The sequence below is a fragment of the Microtus ochrogaster genome, chromosome 22 (genome assembly GCF_000317375.1).
Source record: "Microtus ochrogaster isolate Prairie Vole_2 chromosome 22, MicOch1.0, whole genome shotgun sequence".
In the NCBI taxonomy this organism is placed as follows: Eukaryota; Metazoa; Chordata; class Mammalia; order Rodentia; family Cricetidae; genus Microtus; species Microtus ochrogaster.
The window spans coordinates 11,684,919-11,709,259 of record NC_022023.1 but is presented as its reverse complement, the minus strand read 5'-3'; the positions used below and the strand labels follow the sequence as shown (position 1 = coordinate 11,709,259).

Below are 24,341 nucleotides of genomic sequence, written 5' to 3'. Positions count from 1 at the left end.
CATGTGGCCTTGAGTGCAGAAAACGAGGGAACTGAAGGGTGAAGAGTGACACCAGGTAGGTAGCTGCCCTTGGTACTAATAGACAGTGATACTGAGCATTTTCTAGAGAACACCAGAGTAGTCTTATGTAGGGCTCATTCATGAGTCTAGGTCTAAGAGTATTGTTTTCTCCAGCGATGCCTTATGTGGCTTTTCCTGCTCTTAAGCAGGTTTATGTGTGCTTCTAATGACTGTCTTACCTTTGGGTGCTGCTACTCTCATTTTTGATGCTTGCCACATATGCACCAGGCACCATGCTTCATACAAGTCATCTGAAAAAGTTGGTAGGTCATCTTTGCCCGTTTCACACAGCTGGGAGCTGAGACACAGGTGACCTGATATGTTTAGGGTTTTTACACAGGTGAAAGGTTATTTATGAGAGCATGGAAAACTTAACCAGTGGAGACACCACTGATAAAAATGTCTCTCTCCCTTAATATGTCATCTTTTTGTGACTAGCTTCTTTCACATTTTCAAAGTTTACCATGTCTCAGTGCATTTATTTATGTCAAACAATATTCCATTGTGTGGATATACTGAAGATTTCAACCAAGTCTGTCTATTTCTGAAGGTCATGTTACTGCTTACATGTCATGTTAATTCCTATGTGTGTACTGCTGAATTAAAAGGTTCTTGAGGAAACACCTTTATGCTTTAGCTGGTACAGTGTTCTGAGTTTTCTGTTCATAATAAGTATTTATTCAGTGCTTTGATATGTAGGCAATAAACTGAAGTCCTTGTTACATTTTTAAATTCATGGTATTGTTGAAAATAATAGAGTCAAGTCTGTTTATCATTCTATGTGAGTACAGAAAACCTAAGCATGTTTTCTCATGTCTAGGAAGAAGAAACAGGAAGGATAAAAGATTGCTGCGACAACCAGGAAGTTCCTGCATTGTCTACATGTAGCAATGCCAATATTTTTCGAAGGATAAATGCCATTTTGGATAATTCACTGGACTTCAGTAAAGTCTGCACAACACCCATAAATCGACGAATTCATGATCAAGGTAATTGAGATTTGAAAAATGTGATGCACTAGGCTAGTCTGAAACTACTGCTAAGTAGTGTGTTCTAAAGGTCTTCATTGAGAAGCCTGTTAAGAATATACTGCGTGTCTGGCAGTACTTGCCCCATTTCATGATTTTCATTATGGATTGGACCCCTTTGTATGTGGAGACTGCCTGTGATTAGAATAAAGATAATCTGCTTTATGTAATGTATAGGAAGAGTTGATTTAGAAAGACTGAAAAGCCATATTTATGTGTGGAGTGGGGGTGGTGCAGACACGTAATTCCAGCTTCTTAGGATGTGGAGACAAGGAGAAATAAAAGTTTGGGGACCACCTGCACTACATAGTAATTTCAAGGTCAGCATGAGGTAACTAGCAAGACTCAAGTGTTAGTCTGGGTTTGAGCCCCAGGACCACAAAGGAGTATAATGTGAGCCATGTTGTTAAAGACTTGGAGTAGCTATTTAAATTGTGGATCTGGAGACATGTCTCAGTTGTTAAGAGTACTTGCTGCTCTTTCAGAGGATCTGGGTTTGTTTCCTGGCACCAACATCAGGATGCTCGCAACACCTGTAACTGCAATTCCAGGGAATTTGACATCCTATCTGGTCCCTCAGGGCACCAGGCACACATACTTATATCTAAGCACTCACATAATATACATAAAAATAAACCCTTAAAAAAGTTAGAGTTGAAATAAATTTATTATTTAGTTCAACATACATAAAGTACTCTTTGTCAACATGTAACCAGTATAAAAATGGCCTACTAAGCTGTGTTTCTACTCCATCACTCTCTGTTCTATTCCTCTGAGCATAGGGTCTTTTCTTTCACCAAGCATAGAACTCACTGTTTTTTGGTGTCCTCACCCCCAGCTTCCTGGTAGACTGGTAGCTAACAGTACCCAACAATCCTGTTTCCACCCTTCCCTAGTACTAACATTATAGCCACATATGGCCACCTATAGCTTCTTGTATGGATGATAAGGATCTGAACTCAGGTTCTAAAGCCTGTGCAGCAATCTTTCTTACCCACAAAACCATCTCCCCAACTCAGCTCTCTCTTATTAGTACTGACTTGAGAGTGAAGTGAATTCATCATAGTTGATTAGTTACATAGAGTAACCACATGTAACCAACTGTGTTGCATGGTGCAGGCCAACAGACATGAAATTTTCCCATGTAGGAGACTGCTGATCAGTACGGGAGGGGCAGCTTCTTAAGATAACTCTTGTCAAGAAAGTATGGATGCCTTAACAGCATTTCATAGTCTTTTGAAGGAGTTGGAACATGTCTTAAGAATGTTGATGGAATGTTTAAGTCATTTTAGAAGAAAGAATACATTTTTGTAACAGGCCTGTCTTTGGACCTCCAGATCCTGAATAATAACACAGAGTTTTTATTAATCATGAAAGCTTGGCCTTAGCTTAGGCTTGTTCCCAAATAGCTCTTAAAACTTAAATTAGCCCATGTATATTAATCTCTGTTCTGCCACGTGACTAACAAGTGACTAACTAACTTCTCAGTACTATACGTACTCTGTGTCTGACTGGTGAACCTCCGTTGCCTCAGATTCTTTTCCAGAGTTCCTATCTCTTCCCAGAAGTCCATCCTAGCCTCTCCTGCCTGGCTCTTTATTAAACCAATCAGAAGGTGCTTTAAGCAGGTGCTTTAAGTTATGTTGTTTAAGTAGGAAAACTTGTACAAATGAAGATGAACATACTAAGTGAATTAATCCAGTCTCAGCAAGACATATCTTTTATTTCATACATAGACCCTAGATTTTTGTATATGTACATAAAATAATGTGTGCATATATGACATGAAAGTAGAAGCAAAACTGCCTAGGAGAATAAAAGAAATTTTTTCTTTGTTACTCTGGTCTTTCTGAGTTTGCAGATAACACTGGGAGGGGGAGCCAGCTTTCAGACCTCTCATGACTGATATATCTGGGTCATGTGGTAAATTTTTTGTTGGTATGTTTTATATATAATCATCTTAGCTTTCTTTTCTTTCTTTTTTTAATTTATTTATTTATTAAAGATTTCTGTCTCTTCCCCGCCACCGCCTCCCATTTCCCTCCCCCTCCCCCAATCAAGTTGTTGGTTTGTTTTTGAGGAACCTCCATGCTGATTTCCGTAGTGGCTTGATTATATTTTCATCAGCACTGTAGAAGGAGTTACCTTTTGTCTACGTCCTAGTTAGCATTTGTTGTTGGTTTTTATTTTATTTTAAAATGTGTGTGTGTGTACACCATCGGGTACAAGTATTCATAGAAGCCAGAGGTGTTGGATTCCCTGTAGCTGAAGTTACAAGGTAGTTGTGAGCTGCCAGATGTGGATGCTGGGAAACAAACTCTGGTTCTTAGTAAGAACAGTAAGAACTTTTGACCTAAGAGCCATCTTAAAGCCCTGTTTTCTTTCCTTCCCTTCCTTCTGCTTCCCCTTCCCTGTTTCTCCTTCCCTCCTTCCCTCCTATCCTTCTTCTGTCTGTCTTTTTATTTCCTTTTTTTGTCTCTTGGAGTTGGAGACATGTTTTCCTTAGGAGTTTTGTGTCCACTTTAGAAAGTGTCTTGCAGTTACCTTTAATGTATACTGGATGTCAGTCATGCTAGCCCCTTGAAGCATATTAGAAACTTCCTTTTATTTCCTGTTCTAAGTTTGTATAAAAACTGTGGTGTTACTGCTTAAGTTTTGATGAAATTCACTGGTGAAGCCTTCTGGATATGAAATGCTTTTTGTTTTCTAAGGTAAATTTTTAAAGTTATAATTGCATTTTAAAAATAGATACAGAAATATTATACTCGGTAGTCTAAGTTTTGGTAAGCTGTACTTTTTTTAGGAATGTCTCCATTTCCTTTACATAGTCAATTTATTGATATGAAATTTTATGTATTAGCTTCTTTTAATCTTTTGAATTATTAATATTCTTGATACTATTAAATGTTTCCCTGACTTTTTGTCAAAATTTCAAAATAAGATCTCAGCTTTGGTTTCCCCTTTCTATTATGCAGTTATTGTGTGTGTTGCAAGGGATGCTGGGGTACAGATTAGTGGTAAAGTGTGCACGGCTCTGGCTTCACTCCCATGGGCCATTGGAGGGAGATCATTGCTTTGAACATCATTGAGTTTCTCATCACTTTTTTTATGCCTAATGTTTCTAATGCTTTCTTTGGACCTAGTACTTTTTATTTATTTTTGGTTTTTTGAGACAGGGTTTCTCTCTCTGCAGCTTTGGAGCCTGTCCTGAAACTAGCTCTGTAGACTAGGATGGCCTCGAATTTACAGAGTCTGCCTGCCTCTGCCTCCTGAGTGCTGGGATTAAAGGCTTGCACTACCACCACCCAGCTTAGTATATTTTTTAATATTTAAAAAAGTTTTAAAAATTTATTCCTTTCTCATGCAATACATTATGCAGTTTCTGCCCCCTCCTGCCCTCACTCCTTCCCTCTACTTCTCCTCTCCCCCAGAGCCACTCTTACATTTGCATTGAGAAAAGAGCAGGCCCCTCAGGGATGTCAACTGAACATAACAAGATACAGTAACTAAGTACAAACCCTCATATTGAGTCTGGACAAGACAATCCAGTAGAAGAAAAAGTATCCCAAGAGCAAGTGAGTCAGAGACACCCTCCACACACTCCTGTTAGGCGTTTCATAAGAACATCATGTACAACCACAGTATATATGTAGAGGACCTTGTGCAGACTCAAACAGACCCCATGATTGCAGCTTTAGTCTCTGTAGCCCCATGAGCCCTGCTTAGTTGATTCTGTGGGCTGTGTTCTCCTGGTGTTCTTGAACCCTCTAATTGCTACCATCTTTCCTCCCCCTCTTCTGAAGAATTTCCCTGAGCTCTGTCTAATGTTTGGCTGTTGGGTCTCTGTATCTGCTTCCATCAGTTGCCGGATGAAGCCTCTCTGATAAAAGATTGGGCTGTGTACCCATCTATGAGTATAACAGAGTATTGTGTTTGGTTCTATTCTATGACTCTGGACTATCTATCCTCCAGTTCCTGACGATCTAGGCAGTGTTGGACATGGGCTTCCCCTCATGGAATGGGGCTCTAGTTATATCAGTCATTGGTTGACCACACCCACAAATTCTGTGCCACCATTGCCCCAGCACATCTTGCAGGCAGGATAGATCAAAGGTTTTGTGGCTAGGATGGTGTCCCAGTCCCACCACTGGAAGCCTTGCCTGATTACAAAAGATGTAAGGTTCAGGCTCCATATCCCCATTGCTAGGAGTCCTCATATTTCTATCAAAATACTTTTAAAATTTTAAATACAATATATTTGAGAATTGCATGCATGAATACAGTGTATTTTTATCTATTCATTCCTTACTCCTTTTACTAACTACTTCCAGATCCACCCCTTAAAAAGTTTTTAGAGAGTAAGGGGTTTCATTTTGACATTTCTGTATATACATATGGTATACTTAGATCTTATTCATCCCCTGTCGCTCTTTTTTCTCTTCACAATTCCAATAGTCTCCTGTGGTTTGAATGAGAAAAACCCCCATAAGCTCATAGATTTGAATGCTTGAACACCAGGGAGTGGAAGTATTTGAAAGTATTAGGAGATGGGCTTTGAGGGTTTTAAAAGTCCAATCTAGGCTAGGCCTAGTGGCTCACTGCCTGTGCATCCAGATGTAGGACTTCTATAGCACCATGTCTGCCTGCATTCTGCCATGCTACCTACCCACCACGATGATGATGGGATAAACCTCTGAAACTGTAAGACACCCCAATTAAATGCTTTCTTTTATAACAGTTGCCATGGTCATGGTGTCTCTTCACAATAATAGAACAGTGACCAAGACATGTCCCTTTTATTTTCATGCCTCATTTTCTTCCCTGGATTTCACAGACAAAGCATGTGATGCTTTGATTTCAGTTAATGTGATGACCCCAGTTCTATCCCATTTTTCTTCAAATAGCATTTTATTTTTTTAATGATGAAATAAGACCCTATTGTGTATAGTTACATTTTCTTTATCCATTTATATATTCATGGGCACTTAATAATCTGGTTATCATGAACAGTGCAGCAACAGACATGAGTGCAGCTAACTTTGATTTGAGGTGGGGTGCGATTTGGAGTGCTATAGCTGGATCACCTTGAAAGTGTTTTGTTTTTTATTCTTCCTTTGTGGTGTGTGTGTGTGTGTGTGTTGCCTGCCTCCTTCCCTCCCTTGCTCTGTCTCTCTCTCTAAGATTGCTCTTGGCAGCCCAGGCTTGCTACAACTCAAGATATTTTCAATGCTGGGAAGATATTTAGATAGAGTTTTTAGTTTTGGAATGTTTTCCATTTGTGGTGTTATGGGGAGCCCACCGAAGATGACCACTCAGACAGCCAATTTATAGCTAACTGGAAGTGATGGAGGAAGGTCATTGGTTGATTTAATAAAGAAGCTGCTTGACCTGATAGGTTAGAACGTAGGTGGGAGGAGCAGAACGCTGAGAGGAAGAGGAAGTGAGCTCAGAGACTCGACAGCTCTCCTCGAGGGGGCAGACGCCTCAGAGAGACACGATGCTCCACTCCTGCGGGCAGAGGCGAGAGCTCTGCTCTCTGAGGCACACTCGATGAAGCTCCGATCCAGGATGGACGTAGGCTAGAATCTTCCCGGTAAGCGCACCTTGGGGTGCTACACACAGATGATTAGAAATGGGCTAGTCCAGGTGCGAGAGTTAGCCGAGAAAAGGGCTGGAGCTAAAGAGCCAAGCAGTGATTGAAAGAATGCGGTGTCCGTGTAATTATTTCGGGGCATAAGCTAGCCGGAGGCGGCCGGGGTGCTGGGGAGCAGCCCCGCCACTACTATTACTACATGGAAGTCTTTATCCCACCTGGCTAGAAGTACATTCAGGTATTCTATGGGGACCCAAATGTGGACCCAAGCATTTAGAGCAAGAGACTTTTTTTTTTTTTTTTTTTTTTTTGGTTTTTCGAGACAGGGTTTCTCTGTGGCTTTGGACCCTGTCCTGGAGCTAGCTCTGTAGACCAGGCTGGTCTCGAACTCACAGAGATCCGCCCGCCTCTGCCTCCCGAGTGCTGGGATTAAAGGCGTGCGCCACCATCGCCTGGCCAGCAAGAGACTTTTAAAGGCAAAACACATCCTGATATCTCACTTTGCAGCTGTAAGTTTCAGTTTAACAGAAGCTAAGGTAAGTGGTTAGCTGGAAGGGAAGGTTTGAACAAGCAGGAAGTTTAAAACAAATAAGTTTGCTGGGACATCTTGACTTAAGGTCCTAGAATAGAGTTGGGTAATTTTACACAGGATTCTCCATCAAGGAGATGAAATTCTAGTTAAACCTGGAACTGCCTCAGCAAGAATACAAGATGGAGGAACCTCTGCACTCTCTTTCCCTGTCAGATTCATTGCTGGTTCTATGGGCGTGAGTCAAATAATTGACTTTTCCTGTTCTGGAGGGAGCACAGTTGGTCCTAAGGGCCATTAGCTTAACTGAGTTTATCCTCTATTTGATGTAGTTTGCCATGCAGTTGAGGATGCAGGTTTCACCATTAGCCTGATCAGAAAAAGAATCGACAGTTTGACTAGCACTGACAACAAGGTGGTCAGCCATAGGAATCAGGTAAACAGAGACTGATGCCAAGTATCTGATTTATGTCTCCTTTCTTTTCTTTTTTTCATATACATTTTTTATTTTTATTGAGCTATACATTTTTTTTCACTCCCTCTCTTTTTCCTTCCTCCTTTTCTCTCCTGTGACTCCCACACTCCCAATTTACTCAGGAGATTTGTCTTTTTCACCTTATGTAGAGTCATGTATGTCTGTCTTATGTTTCTCTTCATTGTCTAGTTTCTCTGGGGTTGAGACTTATAGGTGTGTTTTTCTTTGCTCTATGTATAAAAGCCACTATGAGTGAGCACATATATATTTGTCTTTCTGGGTCTCACTTAATATGTCTTTTTTTTCTAGACCCATCCATTTGCCTACAAATTTCAAGATGTCATTATTTTTTTTTTGCTGCTGTGTAGTATTCCATTATGTAAACAGACCACATTTTCTTTATCCATTCATTGGTTGAGGGGCATCTAGGTTGTTTTCAGGTTCTATCTATGACAAATAATGCTGCTATGAGCATAGTTGAGCACATGTCTTTGTGGTATGGTTGAGTGACTTTGGGGTATTGCTGAATCTTGAGGTAGATTTTTTTTTCCAATTTTCTGAAAAATCGCCATACTGATTCCCAAAGTGGCTGCACTCCCACCAGCAATGGAAGAGCATTCCCCTTACTTCACATCCTCTCCAGAATAGGATGCCATCAGTGTTTTTTATCTTAGCCATTCTGACAGATGTAAGATGGAATCTCAAAGTTGTTTTGATTTGCATTTCTTTGATGGCTAAGGATGTTGATCATTTCTGTGTCTTTCAGTTATTTAGATTCCTCTGTTAAGAGTTCTCTGTTTAGGTCTATACCCATTTTTTTATTGGATTATTTGTTCTTTTGATGTCAAATTTCTTGAGTTATTTGTATACTGGAGATCAGTCCTCTGTCCAGTGTGAGGTTGGTAAAGGTCATTTCCCAATCTGTAGCCTGCCATTTTCTCTTGTTGACTGTGTCCTTTGCTTTACAGAAGCATCCTAGTTTCAGGAGGTCCCATTTGTTACTCTGAGTATGTGTGTTACTGGGGTTATATTTAGTAAGTGGTCTCCTGTGCCAATAAGTTCAAGTGTGCTTTCCTCTCTCTTCTGTGAGGTTTAGTGGGGGTGGCTTTATGTTGAGGTCTGTGATCCAAATGGACTTGAGTTTTGTGCATGGCAATAATTATGACTCTATTTTCTTCTATGTATCTTCTATGATACACAGTTATGCCAGCACCATTTGTTGAATATGCTTACTTTTTTCATCTTACATTTTTAGCTTCTTTGTCAAAGATTAGGTGTTTGTAGATATGTGGATTGGTATCTGGGTCTTTGATTTGATTCCATTGGTACTCTTGTCACTTTTTATGCCAATACTAGGCTGTTTTCATTACTGTAGCTCAGTAGTAGAGTTTGAAGTTAGGGATTGTGATGCCTCCAGAAGTTCTTTTATTGTATAGGATTGTTTGGGCTATCCTGGGCTTTTTACTTTTCTGCATGAAGTTGAGTATTGTTCTTTTGAGGTCTGTGAAGAATTTTGCTGGGATTTTGATGTAGCTTGCTTTTGGTAAGATTGCCATTTTTTACCATGTTAATTCTGCCTACCCAAAAGCATGGGAGATTTTTAAATTTTCTTGTGTCTTCTTCAATTTCTTTCTTCAAAGATTTAAAGTTCTTGTCTTACAAGTCTTCCACTTGTTTGGTTAGAGTTGCTCTTGAGATATTGTATGCTATTTGTGGCTATTGTGAAGGGTAATGTTTCTCTGATTTCTTAGCCCATTTATCATCTGTGTAAAGGAGGGCTACTGATTTTTTTTTTGAGTTAATCTTGTATCCTGCTACATTACTGAAAGTGTTTGAGTTGTACAAGTTCTTTGGTAGAATTTTTGGGGTCACTTACATGAACTATCATATCAGCAAATAGTGAGAGTTGACTTCTTTTCCATCTTGTATCCCCTTGATCTCCATTTGTTGTCTTACTGCTCTAGCTAGAACCTCAGGTACTATATTGAATAGATATAGAGAGAGTGGACAGCCTTGTCTTGTCCCTAATTTAAGTGGGATCACTTTTAGTTTCTCTCCATTTAGTTTGATGTTGGCTGGTGGCTTGCTGTATATTACCTTTATTATGTTTAGGTGTGTTCCTTGTATTCCTGCTTTCTCCAACATCCCTGAAGGGATGTTGCATTTTGTCAAAGGTTCAGCATCTAATGAGATGATCATGTGGTTATTTTTTTTCAGTTTGTTTATATGGTGTATTACGTGGACAGATTCTTATATGTTGAACCAACCTTGTGTTTCTGGGTTGAAGCTGACTTGATCATGGTGGATGATTTTTCTGATGTGTTCTTGGATTCAGTTTGCCAATATTTTTGCATGAATTTAATGACAGATTGGTCTATAATTCTTTCTTAGTAATGTCTTTGTGTAGTTTGTGTATCAGGGTAATTGTAGTTTCATAAGTTAGTATTTTATTGCGTATTTTTGCATCATTGTTCATAAGTGAGATTGGTCTGTAATTCTCTTTCTTAGTCGTTAGTGTCTTTGTGTGGTTTGGGTACCAGCGTAACTGTAGCCTCCTATAAAAAGAGTTTGGCAATTTTTCTTCTCTTTTTATTGTGTGGAACAATTTGAGGAGTATTGGTATTAGTTCTTTGAAAATCTTATAGAGTTCTGCATTGAAACCATCTGGCCCTGGGCTTTTTGTTTTTTTTGGTGGCTTTTGGTGACTGTTTTCTATTTATGGGTTATAGATCTATTTAATTTATTTATCTGGTCTTGATTTAATTTTGATATGTGGTACTTATCCAGAGAATTGGCCATTTCCTTTAAATCTTTTGATTTTTATGGAGTATAGCTTTTTGAAGTATGACCTGATGATTCTCTGAATTTTCTCAGTGTCTGTTATGTCCCCCTTTTCATTACTGATTTGGATATTAATTTGGATATTCTCTGCCTTTTGGTTAGTTTAGATAAAGGTTTGTCAATCTTGATTTTTTTGAAGAACCAACTCTTTGTGTCATTGATTCTTTGAACTATTTTCTTTGTTTCTGTTTTATTGATTTCTGCCCTCAAATTGATTATTTCCTGCTGTCTACTCCTTCTGGGTGAGCATGCTTCTTTTTGTTTTAGATCTTTCCGGTGTTCTGTTAACTCGCTAGTGTGGGATTATTCCAGCTTCATTATGTTCATTTAGTGCTATGAACTTTCCTCTTAACACTGCTTTGATCTTGTCCCATAAGTTTGGGTATGTTGTGTGGTCATTTTCATTGAATTTTAGACAGTCTTTAATTTCTTTCTTTATTTCTTCCTTGACCTATTGGTAATTCTATTAGCACTGTTCAATTTCCATGTGTTTGTGGGCTTTCTGAAATTAGTGTTGGTGTTGAATTCTAACTTTAAGCCATGGTGATCTGATATGATACATGTAGTTATTCCAATTTTTTGTTATATGTCAAGGTTTGCTTTGTTACCGAGTTTGTGGTCAATTTTCGAGAAGGTTTCATGAGGTGCTGAGAAGGTACATTTTTTTGTGTTTGGGTGGAATGTTCTATAGATGTCTGTTAAGTCCATTAGAGTCATAACATCTGTTAGTTTCCTTATTTGTCTGTTAAATTTCTGTCTGGCAGACCTTTCCACTATTAGTGTATGGGACTTAATGTGTGATTTAAACTTTAGTAATGTTTCTTTTACATATGAGGGTGCCGTTGTATTTGGGGCATAGATGTTCAGTGTTGAGTTTTTCTCTTGATGGATTTTTTTTCCTGTGATGAATATGAAATGTCCTTTATTCCTTTTTTTTGTAGTTTGAAGTCTATTTTGTTAGATAATAGGATAGCTGCCCCAATTTGTTTCTTAGGTCCATTTGATTGCAAAACTTTTTCCCAACCCTTGACTCTGAGATGATGTCTGTCTTTGAGGTCAAGGTGTGTTTTTTGTATACAACAGAAGAAAGTGTTCTGTTTTTGTATCCAGTCTCTTAGCCTGTGTCTTTTTATAGATGAGTCCATTTACATTAAGGAATAATAATGACCAGTGATTGCTAGTTTCTGTCATTTTAGTTTTTGTTACAGGTGATGTTATTGTGTGTGTTCTTCCCTTCTTTGGAGTTTACTGCTGAGCAATCATCTATTGTCTGTGTTTTTGTGGATGTAGCTGACTTTCTTGGGTTGCAGTTTTCCTTTTAGTACTTTGTGTAGGGCTGAATTTGAGGCTAGATATTGTGTAAATCTGGCTCTGTCATGGAATAGCTTGTTTTCTCCATCTGTAGTGATTGAAAGGTTTTCTGGGTATGGTAGTCTGGCCTTACATCCATGATCTCTTAATGTCTACATAACGCTTGACCAGGACCTTCTGGCTTTCATTGTTTCCATTAAGAAGTCTGGTGTAATTCTGATAGGTCTGCCTTTATATGTTGCCTTTTCCTTTGCAGCTTTTAATATTCTTTCTTTATTCTGTATGTTTAGTGTTTTGATTAGTATGTGGCAAGGGGACTTTTTTTGTTTTGGTCCAGTTTGATGTTCTGTAAGCTTGTATCTTCATAGGCATATTCTTTAGTTTGGGAACTTTTTCTTCAATGATTTTGTTGAATATATTTTTTGTGCCTTTGAGTTGGACTTCTTTTCATGGTGTCCCAGATTTCCTGGATATTTTGTATTAAGCTTTTGTTAGATTTAACATTTTTTTTGACCGATGAATATTCAGTTTCTCTATCAAATCTTCAATGCCTGAGGTTCTTTCTTCCATTTCTTGTATTTTTCTGTTTATGGTTGTGTTTGTGGTTCCTGATTTTTTTTTTTACCCATAATTTCCATTTCCAGAATTCGCTCAGTTTGTTTTCTTTATTGTCTCTATTTCGGTTTTCAAGTCTTGGATCACCTGTTTGATTGCTTTTTTCTTAGTTTTCTTTAAGGGTTTTGTTAATTCCAATTTTTTTTTTGATTTTTCGAGACAGGGTTTCTCCGTAGTTTTTGGTTCCTGTCCTGGAACTAGCTCAATTTTTGTTTGTCTTTTTCTCCACTTATTTGAGGAAGTTTTTCATTTTCTCTTTAAGGGCCTCAAACATTTTCCTGAAGTCATTTTTTATGTTGTCTTTTGTTTCATCTGTTTTGGGTGTTCAAGTCTTTCTGCTGTAGAGCCACTTGTTTCTGGTGGTGCCGTGTTGCTCTTTGTGTTGTTCAGTGTATTCTTAACTTGTTGTCTACCCATTTTTTCCTCCAGTTGGTGTAGTTGGGGTTGTGTCTCCAGTGATCAGTTCTCCAGGCACCAGTGGATCCTAGGTTCACATGGTTGCTTCTCATGGAGTTGGGTCCACAGTTCTGGTCATGAGGGATGTCACTAGGCAGGAGCAGAGGTTGGGAGCAAGTGATCAGACCTTTCTTGCCTGCTGGCTCTGGCAGAGGTTGTTTAATATAAGTTTTGTTTTGTTTTTCTTTATTCAAGACAGTTTTTCTGTAGCTTTGAGCCTAGAACTATCTCTTGTAGACCAGGCTGGCCTCCCTCTAGTGCTGGGATTAAAGGCGTGTGCCACTGCCGCCCAGCCATTTAATATAAATTTTCATGTGAGCTGGGCATGGTGGTGTTGTACTTCTATAATCCCAACACTTGGGAGGTTGAGACAGGAAAATCAAGAGTTAAAGACTGACCTGAACTAAACTAACCCTCTACCTTGGTTAGATGAAAGAATCTCAGGCATTGAAGATATGATAGAGGAAATAGATTCATCAGTCAAAGGAAATATTAAATCTAACAAAAGCTTATACAAAATGGAGATCCTGTCTCCAAGAATCTCAGAATGAGACTGTAAGTTGTCTCTTTTCTTTTCTTTGAGGTTTTCTCTGACCATGGCAAAGTTTCCCTGATTACCACTGACTGGTTGGCATAGAAAAAGCAAGTTTCTCCTAAGGTCATGCAAAATCTTTCCTATTTTGTAAAAAGGTCTAACTTCTTCCAGTTCTATTAAACTGTCTACGAGGGAGCCAACTTGGCTCTTCAGCCTGGAAATAGAATTCTCCAAACTGCCTAGAACTAAGTATGTCTGGGAGCGTCAGAGGTGACACAGTTTTAGTTAAACTGTTAATCCAGACAAGCAGTAATTTGAGGACATGTTGCAGGTACCTTTTCTTTGGCAGAATGACTTACCACTGGCAGGGCATTCATAAAATTGTAATTCCTGAAGATGCATTTCTAGCCAGTCTTCTTCACAACCTCATTTACTGAGAGCCATATTGTTCTGCCCTGGATGGGGGCAGAAGAGAACAGGTACACCTGAAAGATAGCTTCCCATAGTCGTTTTTTTCTGAATTCTCATGTCCAAGTTTCAGGCTGATGGGGCATGTGTATCACAGGCTAGCAAACTCTATATCTTTAAGGGGTCCAAGATCCAAGTGATTGTCCATCTGTCATCATCCTCAGTGGCCTTTTTAAAAAGGATGATACCATCTACTTTGACACTAGTTGGGAGAGTGAAGATGAGTGGGTAGGGTTGCTTCCAGACATGTTCTAGGGTCCAAGCAGAATGGTTCAGAGGTGGGAGATGGGCATTATTCCTTTCATAGTCCAGTCAGTGGCCTGACAAGCTTGACTTGAGAAGGTAGAAGAGAGTTGAAATAGGTCAAAGTGGGGAGGATAGGAGGTGGTCTCCCAAACATAATTTCAAAAGGAGTAAGCCCCTTCCAGTAACAAGTACTATGGGTTCTGAGAAGGACGAAGAAAGGAGCAACACAATTTTCCACTAGTTTCCAGGACCAGTTTGCTCAGTCTCCTTAAGAGTTCTATACATCCTTTCTATCTGACCTGAGCTCTGTGGCCTATATGCACAGTGTAATTTACAATTAATACTTAAAACCTTTGTCAGATTTTGAGACATTTTGGCCATGGATGCTGGGCCATTGCCAAACTCGAAAACTAGGGCCAGTCCAAATGTAGGAATTATTTTCTGAAGAAGTTCCTTAGTAACTATTGGCGCAGTCTCTTCAGGTAGGGTAGGCCTCCACTCATCATGAGATGGAATCTGCAAACACAGGCAAATGTTTGTAGCCCAAAGCACTAGGCCAGATTTCAATAAAGTCCACCTCCCAGTGCTCCCCAAGCCCATTTCCTATTGTAGATTCTTTCTTTCCTCTTGGGGTTTACCTGACCACAGGTGGCGTATCTAAAAGAGGTGTTATTTCCAAATTTGTAACATAATATCTGGATCTGCAGTGTCTTTGGCCCCTAGGTGGGTGGCTTTGTGCAGATGGGTAACCAGTAACCTTTCCAGACTTGCAGGAAAGAAGGATCTGCATCTGGCAGCATCCACCATCCTCTGTAGCCAGTCTTGTTTCTCTGTCATGGGGTACATTCCAGGCAGTCCAGTAAACTGTGCTCTGGTAGGGTTACCAAGACTTGGACAGAGCCCACTGGTTCTAAGACCACTTCCTGGGTTGCCAGGTCAGCTTCTCTTTTGGTCTGGTTTCTGGGAATCTCCCTTTTTGGTATGATTTGCAATGGATAATGGCCACCCTCTTGAGTAACCAGATAGCTTCCAAAAGAGCTGATGTCTTCTCTATGTTTTATTTCTTTTCCTGCTAAGTTTAGTAATCCACTTTCCCTGTATAGAGCCTCATGGACATGGGCCATGGTGAAATCATACTGGCAGTCAATGTCATAACCTTGTCTTTCCCCCAGCTGAGTGCTTTAATCAAAGTTAAAACTCAGCTCCTAAAGTTGAAGTTACCCCGCTTAAAGATTGTGCTCTTTTTGTGAGTCACCGCTGCTGCCCCTGCATATCTGATTCCATCTTGGATGAAACTGTGCTCATTTGATAATATCTCATTTAATGTCACCAATGGGATGTCATTCAGATCGTGCCTAGTAAACTGGGTCAGGTCAGTCACCTCAAGACAGTCATGTAAGGGACCCTCGGAGTCATCATCTGGCAGGAAACTGGCAGGGTTGAGAGGGCTGATGTCTTTTGGAACCAAATGCAGGGTTGATCCAGGAGCAGGGCTTAGTATTAGATCACCCAGGAGTTAGCTATCCATCTCTCAGGTGCTCCCCTCAAGAAGGCCTCAACAGAGTAAGGGGCCGTCAGGAACAGTTCATGACCAAAAGTTAAATTTGACAGCTCTTTGTACCAGCAGGGCAGTGGCAGCTGTGGCTCTTATATATACTGATCATGCAGCTGTGACCAGATTAAGTCTCTTAAGCAGATATGCCACTGGTCTTTTCCAGGGTCTCAGGGCTTTCATGAGGACCCCTAGGCAATGCCTCTGGCCTCATCTTTGTACAGTGGAATGAGTTTGTTGTAATGTCTGGGACAGCCAGGACTGGTGTGGACAGACAGCAGGGCTTTTTTCAAGACCTTGAAGGCCCTCTACTCAGCTTCAGTTCATTCCAAAGGCTGTGTACCCCTGCTGAGTCCCGGAGCTCCTTCTCCTCGTTTATTTCTCCTTCCTTCTCTCTTGTCTGTTTCCCCAGAGGAACAGCCACCTCTTAGAGTTCCCTGTCTTTCTTTGGCTGAATCCTAGCTGTTGTTAGCTTTCTGAGCAGTTTCCGAAAGCTGAGATAAACTCATCCCTTCAAATCCTTGTGACTTCTGGATTTTTCTCCTTGTGTCTGGGACTGACTATACATACAACAAAGGCAACAGTAATGGCTTGTTGATTTGGGGGAGGGGCACTTGGGCCTATGGGAGTTAATACCCAACCTGTCCCACAGAGCTTTTCCAGAAACCTAGTGGATGATGCATGAAGTCCTTAAGTAACCTGGCATGCCTACCTGGGATACACTGGCAGGTTTTATGACTGCTACTTTTAGCCACTTTTAATTCCTCCAATAATGATTGGCCAAAAAAGGCATCTAGTGTCCTCTTACCATAAAATAACTTCCAACAGGCTGATGAGGGCCTGAAACTTCTAAGAAAATGGAGGGTTTGGGGGCCTTCAAATTATACAAGTCACTGGTAGAAAGACATAAACCATGAATGGGGAAGAAATTCAACTTCTTCCAACCACCCAGCACACACACACACCCCTTATTCCTCCTTCCATTTTGGATCTGTTTCTCTAACCAGCAGAAACACACAGTCATACAGACACATAGTAAAGATAACCAGGGATGGCCACCACAGATTCATATACCCAAACAGAACAGAGGATTGCAGTGATGTCTCTTACAGATCCCAGACATAGGATCTGTGGTCATGTCTGCCCTTTCCTCTTGTGTCCTAACCAGATGGCGCCTCTTAGAAACCAAACTCACTTCTGGAGGTTTTCACACCAGACAACTTTTGATTTACCTTTGTTTTCTTTTGGGTAGAGGTGTTAGGGTGCCCCAGAGCACTTACTAGTTGATAAGAGAGGATTTTTCTGGGGTCCTAGAAGATCTCAAGATGCACACCCCCTAAGAGTCCTCTCCAGCTGGTGCACATTTCCCTGCTCTTGGGGGTACTAAGACCCAGAAGGGTCAGGGTCCACTCTCTGGGAATCTCACTGGTGATGACCACTCACAGTTTATAGTCAATCAGAAGTCCTTATTCCAGCCAAGTGTGACCCTCAGGTGTTTGGGAACCCAGTGTTAGAACAAGAAGCTTTTAAAGGCAAAAGTCACATCCTGGTTTCTTGCTTTGCAGCTGCAGAGGAAGGTTTTAACAACCAAGCAGTTTATCAGAAACGATAAGTTAGCTGGGGCATCTTGACCTCAACTTCTAGATTAAGAGTTAGGTAATTTTCTACAAGATTCTCCAATTAAAAAGCTCAAACTCTAGTTAAACTTGAAATAGCTTCAAGATGGAAGGGCCCCTGTACTCTTTCACCCTTTCATAGTAGTTGGTTTGAGTGTGCAAATATGAAACCCATGGATAAAGAGAGCCAACTGTTATACCTCCTTCCAACAGTGCCACGTTGAAGTTTCAGAATTTAAACCACTAGCCCCAGCCCACAGATACCAGAAACTGGTGAACGTATTTTATATAAAGTATTTTTATCTTAGGAATAGGAGTATTTTGCTTGGGTTGGTGGTTTGAATAGGAATGGCCTCTGTAGGCTCATATATTTGAATTAGGAAATGACTCTCTTAGGAGGGTGTGTCCTTGTTGGAGTAAGTGTCACTGGGAATGGGCTGCTGGGTTTCAAATGCTCAAGTGAGACCTAGTGTCTCTCTTTCCTGCTGCATGCCTATCCGGATGTAGAACTCTCAGCTCCTTCTTCAGCACCATGTTTTCCTGTGTGCTGCAATACTTCCCACCATGAAAATAATGGACTAAACCTCTGAATCTATAATCCAGTCCCAATTATATGTTCTCCTTTGTAAGAGTTGCTCTGGTTATGTTTCTTCACAGCAATAGACACCCCAACTAAGCCTGCATGTGTATCTGAGTACCACTTTTCCATTGCAACTCTAAATATTGTTTGTTTACTCTGTATATTTTGTGTTTTATTATGTGGCAAGGGGACTTTTGCCACAGTCTATTTGGTGTTCTGTAAGCTTCTTGTATTTTCATAGGCATATCCTTCTTTAGTTTGGGAAAGTTTTCTTCTATGATTTTGTTGAATATATTTTCTGTGCCTTTGAGTTGGACTTCTCCTTCTATCCCTATTATTTTTAGGTTTGGTCTTTTCATGGTGTTCCATATATCCTAGATACTAGTATTAAGCTTTTGTTGGATTTAGCATTTTCTTTGACTGATGAATCTGTTTCCTTCGTTATATCCTCAATGCCTGAAATTCTCTCTTCCATCTCTTATATTTTGTTGTTTATGCTTGAATTTGTGGTTCCTGATCATTTAACCAAATTTTTTATTGTCAGAATTCCCTTGGTTTGTGATTTTGTAATGTCTCTATTTCGGTTTTCAAATCTCAAGTCATTTCTTTCATCTGTTTGGTTTTTTTTTTGTTTTCTTTAAGGGTTTTGATGATTTCTTCCAGATTTTGTTTGTCTTTTCCTCCACTTTCAGTAAATTTTTCATTTCCTCTTTAAGGACCTTAGTCATTTTCTTCTGCTTCTTTTGGGTTGGGATGTTTAGAACCTGCTGCTTAGAACCACTAGTTTCTGGTGGTACTGTATTGCTCTTTGTGTTGTTGAATGTATTCTTGCCTTGTTGTCACCCACCCCTTCTTCCAGCCAGTATAGATGGAGCCTGTGCTTCAGGGGCTCCTTCTTCCTCCAATTGGTGTAGCTGAGTGGCTCTGTTGAAGTTCCTTCAGATACAGGCAGAGCAGACCTCTAGTGATCAGTCCTTCAGGTGCAAGCAGGCCCAAGGCTCAGATGGTCACTCCTTGAGGTGGAGGTAGGGTCACTGTTCTGGTTGCTCACTGCTTCTTGGCAGGTTGATCACTTGGGTCTCCTCTCAAAATTTTCTTTGTTTTGTTTTGTGTTTTGAGACAGGGTTTCTCTGTTAAACAGTCCTATCCTGTAGTAAAAGCGGTGGGCTGTGTCCTGCCACCCAGCTAGCTTTACACCCAAAATAACACCACACAAATTGTATTCTTTTAAACACTGCTTGTCCCATTAGCTCTAGCTTTTTATTGGCTAATTCTCACATCTTGATTAATCCATTTCTAATAATCTGTGTAGCACCACGAGGTGGTAGCTTACCAGGAAGATCTTAACCTGCGTCCATCTTGGAGAGGAGAGCTATAGCGTCTGTCTTACTGCCTTCTTCCTCCCAGCATTCTGTTTGGTCTACTCCGCCTATCTAAATTCTACCCTATCAGGCCAAGCAGTTTTCTTTATTAATTAACCAATGAAAGCAACAGATAGATAGAAGACACTCCCACATCACTATCCTGTAACTCACTCTGTAAGTTTGACTTTCTTAAAGCAAAAGTATTTTATAGTTGCTGTTTTTTAATTTTTTAAAAGATTTATTTATTTTACATGCACAAGTGTTCTACCTGCATATATCCCTGCACACCAGAGGAGGGCACCAGATTGCACTATACATGGTTGTGAGCCACCATGTGGTTGCTGAGAATTGAACTGTGGGAGAGCAGCCAGCACTGGAGAGATGGCTCAGCTGTTAAAGGCTAGACTCACAACCAAAACATAGTTGATATTTTAACATTTGTGTCAGCAACCAGTGTTGACCATACCTGGATGTATCAATATATTATGGATTAACATCAGTTTCTTATCCTTCGTTTACTGATGTATGTTGTAAAAATAAGCTTTCACTAACTGATTGGTTAACCTAAAAATAATCACTTAGGAAAGACAGTTAAATGGTTGATTATTCTTGTTTACTTTCTTTCATAATTTCTCCTGAGCTAATTTCTCCAAAGTTGACCAGTGTGTTTTCTAGTATCATCATGGCCTAATGAATTCAATGTGTTTGGATGTGTCTTGATCCATTGCAATTACCCATTTTTGTCCACATGTTCCTATCCTTGAATATCTGATTTTCTTCATATTTAGTAGAGTGACTAATTTTTGAAAATCCATTAAGACGTAGAATAAGTAGAATAGTGGAATTCTCATTTATTCCTAATGTAGAATGTTTCATGTGATTTGGAAAACTATATAGAAGTAGTCAAAAGGTCAAATGTAAGTTATCAAAAGACCTAAAAATTGACTTCAGTCTATATCTTAAATAAAAATAGGGACTGAAGAGGTGACTCAGTAGTCAAGAGCACCTACTGTTCTTTCAGAGGACCCACGTTCCATTCCAGTACCCACACTGAATGGCTTACAGAATCGGGATCCAATCAATGCCTTTATAGGCCCTTGAATGCATATGCATACACATGCATGTGCATATGTATACACACACACACACACACACACACACACACACACACACACACACAATTTTAAAAGTGAATCTTTTTGAAAAATCTTTAAAAGCAAATTTAGGTTCCAGGACTAGAGACTTACTTAGTTTGGTGGCAAGGCTGCTTACTCGCATGTGTGAGACATTGGACTCAGTCCCAAGCATTGTAAAGAATTCATCATAGCTCTAGGTAAAAGCTTGTAAATGGACTTTTTGCATAGCATTTTTCATACTGTTTCAGATGTAGGGACAATCAGTGAGTGGACAGACAAAAGGTGTTGATACAGTGGACCACATTACTGAGCAATAAGGGAAAATGAAGTTCTAATTGATACTGCAATATGTATGTGCCTTGAAAACATTCTAAGGAAAACAAACTTATTAAGGGCCATGTAATTTTCTTTTTATTTGGTTGGTTGTTTTTGTTTTTTTTTTGAGACAGGGTTTTTTTGTCTGTCCAGGAACTTGCTCTGTAGACTAGATCGACCAGACTGACCTTGAACTCAGATCTGCCTGCCTGCCTGCCTCCTAAGTGCTAGCAGGAAAGGCAGGCGACACCACCACCTGACTTAAAAGGCCATATATATTGTAGGGTTCCATTTTTGTGAGTGTCCAGTAGAGGCTGGATTGATTTATTTGACTTGACTAGCGACTGCTCAGGGATAGGAGGAGACATAGAGGAATAGGAAGAACTTGCAGACAGTTTCTTTTGAGAATGATAGAATGTTTTTTTAATTTAGTATTATGACACTCTGGATATACTAAACCACTGACTTGTATAACAAGCTTGTTTATTTTAGTGTATATATGTAAATTTTTTTGAAATGGTTCTCTGTGTTTCCCAGACTGATTTGAAATTGTGGGATCAGGTGATCCTTCCAAGTAGGAGTACATCAGGAGTAGGTTACCATGCCCGGATTAATTGTGTAACAGAAATGGATCGATGTGACTAAAAAGGAAAAAAAATTAATTACAGTGTACTTCAGAGGGCCACCAACTTTCTTAAATTACAGAAGTGTTCTTGAGAATAAGACTAACAACCATGTTTAGAAACACACGAAGAGACAATTCTTTAGTTGACACATAATAATCAAGTTGTTCTGGATGCTGTGACTACAGATGTGAACAGATAGCACAACATCTGCGCTCTTGGAGAAAAGCTATGAATAGGATGTGTGTGGGTTCAGAAGGCTGGTAGAGAGGGTGGTACAAACAAGACCTTTCAGATTATTCCAAATAGTTTGAAAATTTAACAGTGGGCCAGATAGGGACTGACTGAGACAGAGGTTCAGTAATTATATCATCTGCACAGGTTGGGATGGATGAATTCAGGGAAGAACCCCCTCGCCCCGCTCTGAGAAAATGACATTTGAGATGATTACCAGGGTGACAAGTTCAGTCTTGTAAAGATGCGTTTTGTTGAGATTGAGACAGAATCTCACTGTATAGCTAGATTGGCCTGTAATTCACTGTTAGCCCAAGCTGGTCTGAAACTCATGATGCTCCTGCCGTAAGCTTCAGTGTTCTGGGATCATAGGCATGTGACATTATGTCCAGCTAGAGACTGTTCTTAGACAAGGATGAGGGCAAACAGCAAGCTTCCAGTTAGCATGTATTTGGTGATGAAAACCATTTTAAGGGAAATAATTACTTCAGTTTTTCACCTTTGATCATATTGTGACAAACGTCGTTTTAGGTGAATTATTGTTAGCGTTTGAGTTTATTTAGAAATGAATGTTTTTTATTTGGGCGGTGTGCTGCTGGAGATAGGGAGTTAGAACTGACTCTATTACTGAACCATACCCTGAACCCTGCAAGAGATTATAGTATTGCAACTACTATGTTAAGGTTACGCTGTTTCTCTCCTCTGCCTCCAAAAAAACAGGGTTTTTCTGTGTAGCCCTAGCTGTTCTGGAACTTGCTCTGTAGATCAGCCTGGCCTTGAACCCACAGAGATGCATCTGCCTTTACTAAATACTAGGATTGAAGATGTGCACCACCACTTCAAGCAGCTTCAAATTTTTTTCAAATTCTAAACATTCACTGAAATGTTATCTTTTCTGTCCCTTCCACAGTTTGATGGTGCCTCCTCAACACATATGTAGTGAAGAAAATTATCAAATGACTCTTCACCACTGAATGTTGGAACTATAATTTTTACATCTTGATAAAGTAAAGTTCTCATTTTGATTTCCATTTCCTTAATAAGTGGAGCAACTTTCTTTAAGCTTTTGGTCTTTTCAGTCTCTTCCCTTGGCACAGGAAAGCCACCAGGCCATCTGAAAAAAAAAAAGCCTTAAAAATTCTTGTGATCGCTTCTTTTGTTTAAGAAATTAAGAGATAGACAGATTTTGTTACCTAGTTCCCAATAAGTAAGATACTCTAGAAAACTGCTGCAAAGCCAGCTTACATAATTATATGTCTTTTACTGATAAATTGAACTTTTTTAACACACAAATTCTGGCTAGGAATGATAATTGTGAATTAATACTTGTATTATTCTGTCCCTAAGTATAAAGATGTGCTCACAAGCATACCTCTCATTTAGAATAGCTATGAAACCAGTTTGAACCAGTATCTTTAGTTTCTTTCCTAATGCACAGAAAAACTCAAAGCTGTAAATTGTAGAATTCAGTTTTATGTAGATTGAGGTTTTTTTTTTTTTTGTCTCGCAGCATTTTGGTACTCTGAACAAAATGTTACTGAAGTAACTTTGTTCCAACTAAACACCCAGAGAAATTATTAATAACTGTATAATAAAGCCAGTATACTAAAAACTTATACAAATAATAGTTCTACAGTTTTAAATATTGCTAGTACTGAGGAAATATAATTAAGTTGTTTTGAGGTGTAAGTTTTGAGTGTAGTGCTTATTCTTTACAGAGGACAGTAAATGCTGACTTTGCTGTAAATGAAAGGATATAAGATTAAATTTCATGATTAAAGAAAATAGGGCAAAGAGTATGGCTCCTGGCTGTTGTTGTATTCTATTTGGAAAAAACAATATTTTGACCATTTCATAATCAAGAGCAGGATAAATTACACTAACAGGATATCTGAAAAACATGCTTACCTGGAGAATTTGAACCCCCTTTATTCTAGTCCAAGAACTCTCTATGTTCCTTCTCTAGTTTCTCGTCTCTTCTAACACTTCACTCCATTTGTGTGACAGTTTGGTTTGTCTCTACCATAGAACTTGTAAGTCAGTGAAATCAAGACTTGAAGCTGTTTTTCCTCAGTCCATTTGCTTTCCTAATGCCTAATCCACAAAACCAAGTCATTAGAATCTTTTTTAACCTGTCGTGTTCATGGAACTTAAAGTTGAGTAATACCAGTGTTAAAAAAAAAATACAAAGAGGGGTTGGAGAGTTGGCTCAGTATAATTAAAGAGCCCTCATTGGCCGCTTTCCCAGAGGAAATGGGTTCAAGTCCCAGCGTGCACATGGCAGCTCACACTTACTGTAACTCTAGTTCCATGAGATCTGACATTCACACAGACATACATGCAGGCAAAACAGCAGTACATATAAAAATAAGATAATGAAAGGTGCATATGTTTAAGCTGAGCAGTTGGAAGGCAGAGGCAGGTGAATCTCTGTGAGTTCAAGGCCAGCCTGGTCTACAGAACAAGTTTCAGGATAGCCAAGGTACACAGAGAAACCCAGTCTCAAAAAACCGAAAAAAAAAAAAAAGATATCTTCTCCATGGGTTTGTAAGTTCTTTATTCCTCTTAAATCTACAAAGTTAGGTTTTTTTTGTGTGTTTTTTTTTGTTTTTGTTTTTTTTTAAATATTTATTTATTATGTATACAATATTCTTTCTGCGTGTATGCCTGAAGGCCAGAAGAGGGCACCAGACCTCATTTCAGATGGTTGTGAGCCACCATGTGGTTGCTGGGAATTGAACTCAGGACCTTTGGAAGAGCAGGC

At 39.5% G+C, this 24,341-nt stretch overlaps 1 protein-coding gene across 2 annotated transcripts in view; it reads left to right on the top strand.

The window, feature by feature from the left end:
• The window catches only part of Cpeb1 (cytoplasmic polyadenylation element binding protein 1), a 111,115-nt gene that overhangs the window by 18,774 nt on the left and 68,000 nt on the right, over nt 1-24,341 (top strand). For both annotated transcript variants that reach the window (XM_026784289.1, XM_013350197.2), the window contains exon 2: nt 881-1,049. In XM_026784289.1, coding sequence (XP_026640090.1) covers nt 881-1,049 — 169 coding nt within the window. The remainder of the gene's footprint in view (nt 1-880; nt 1,050-24,341) is intronic.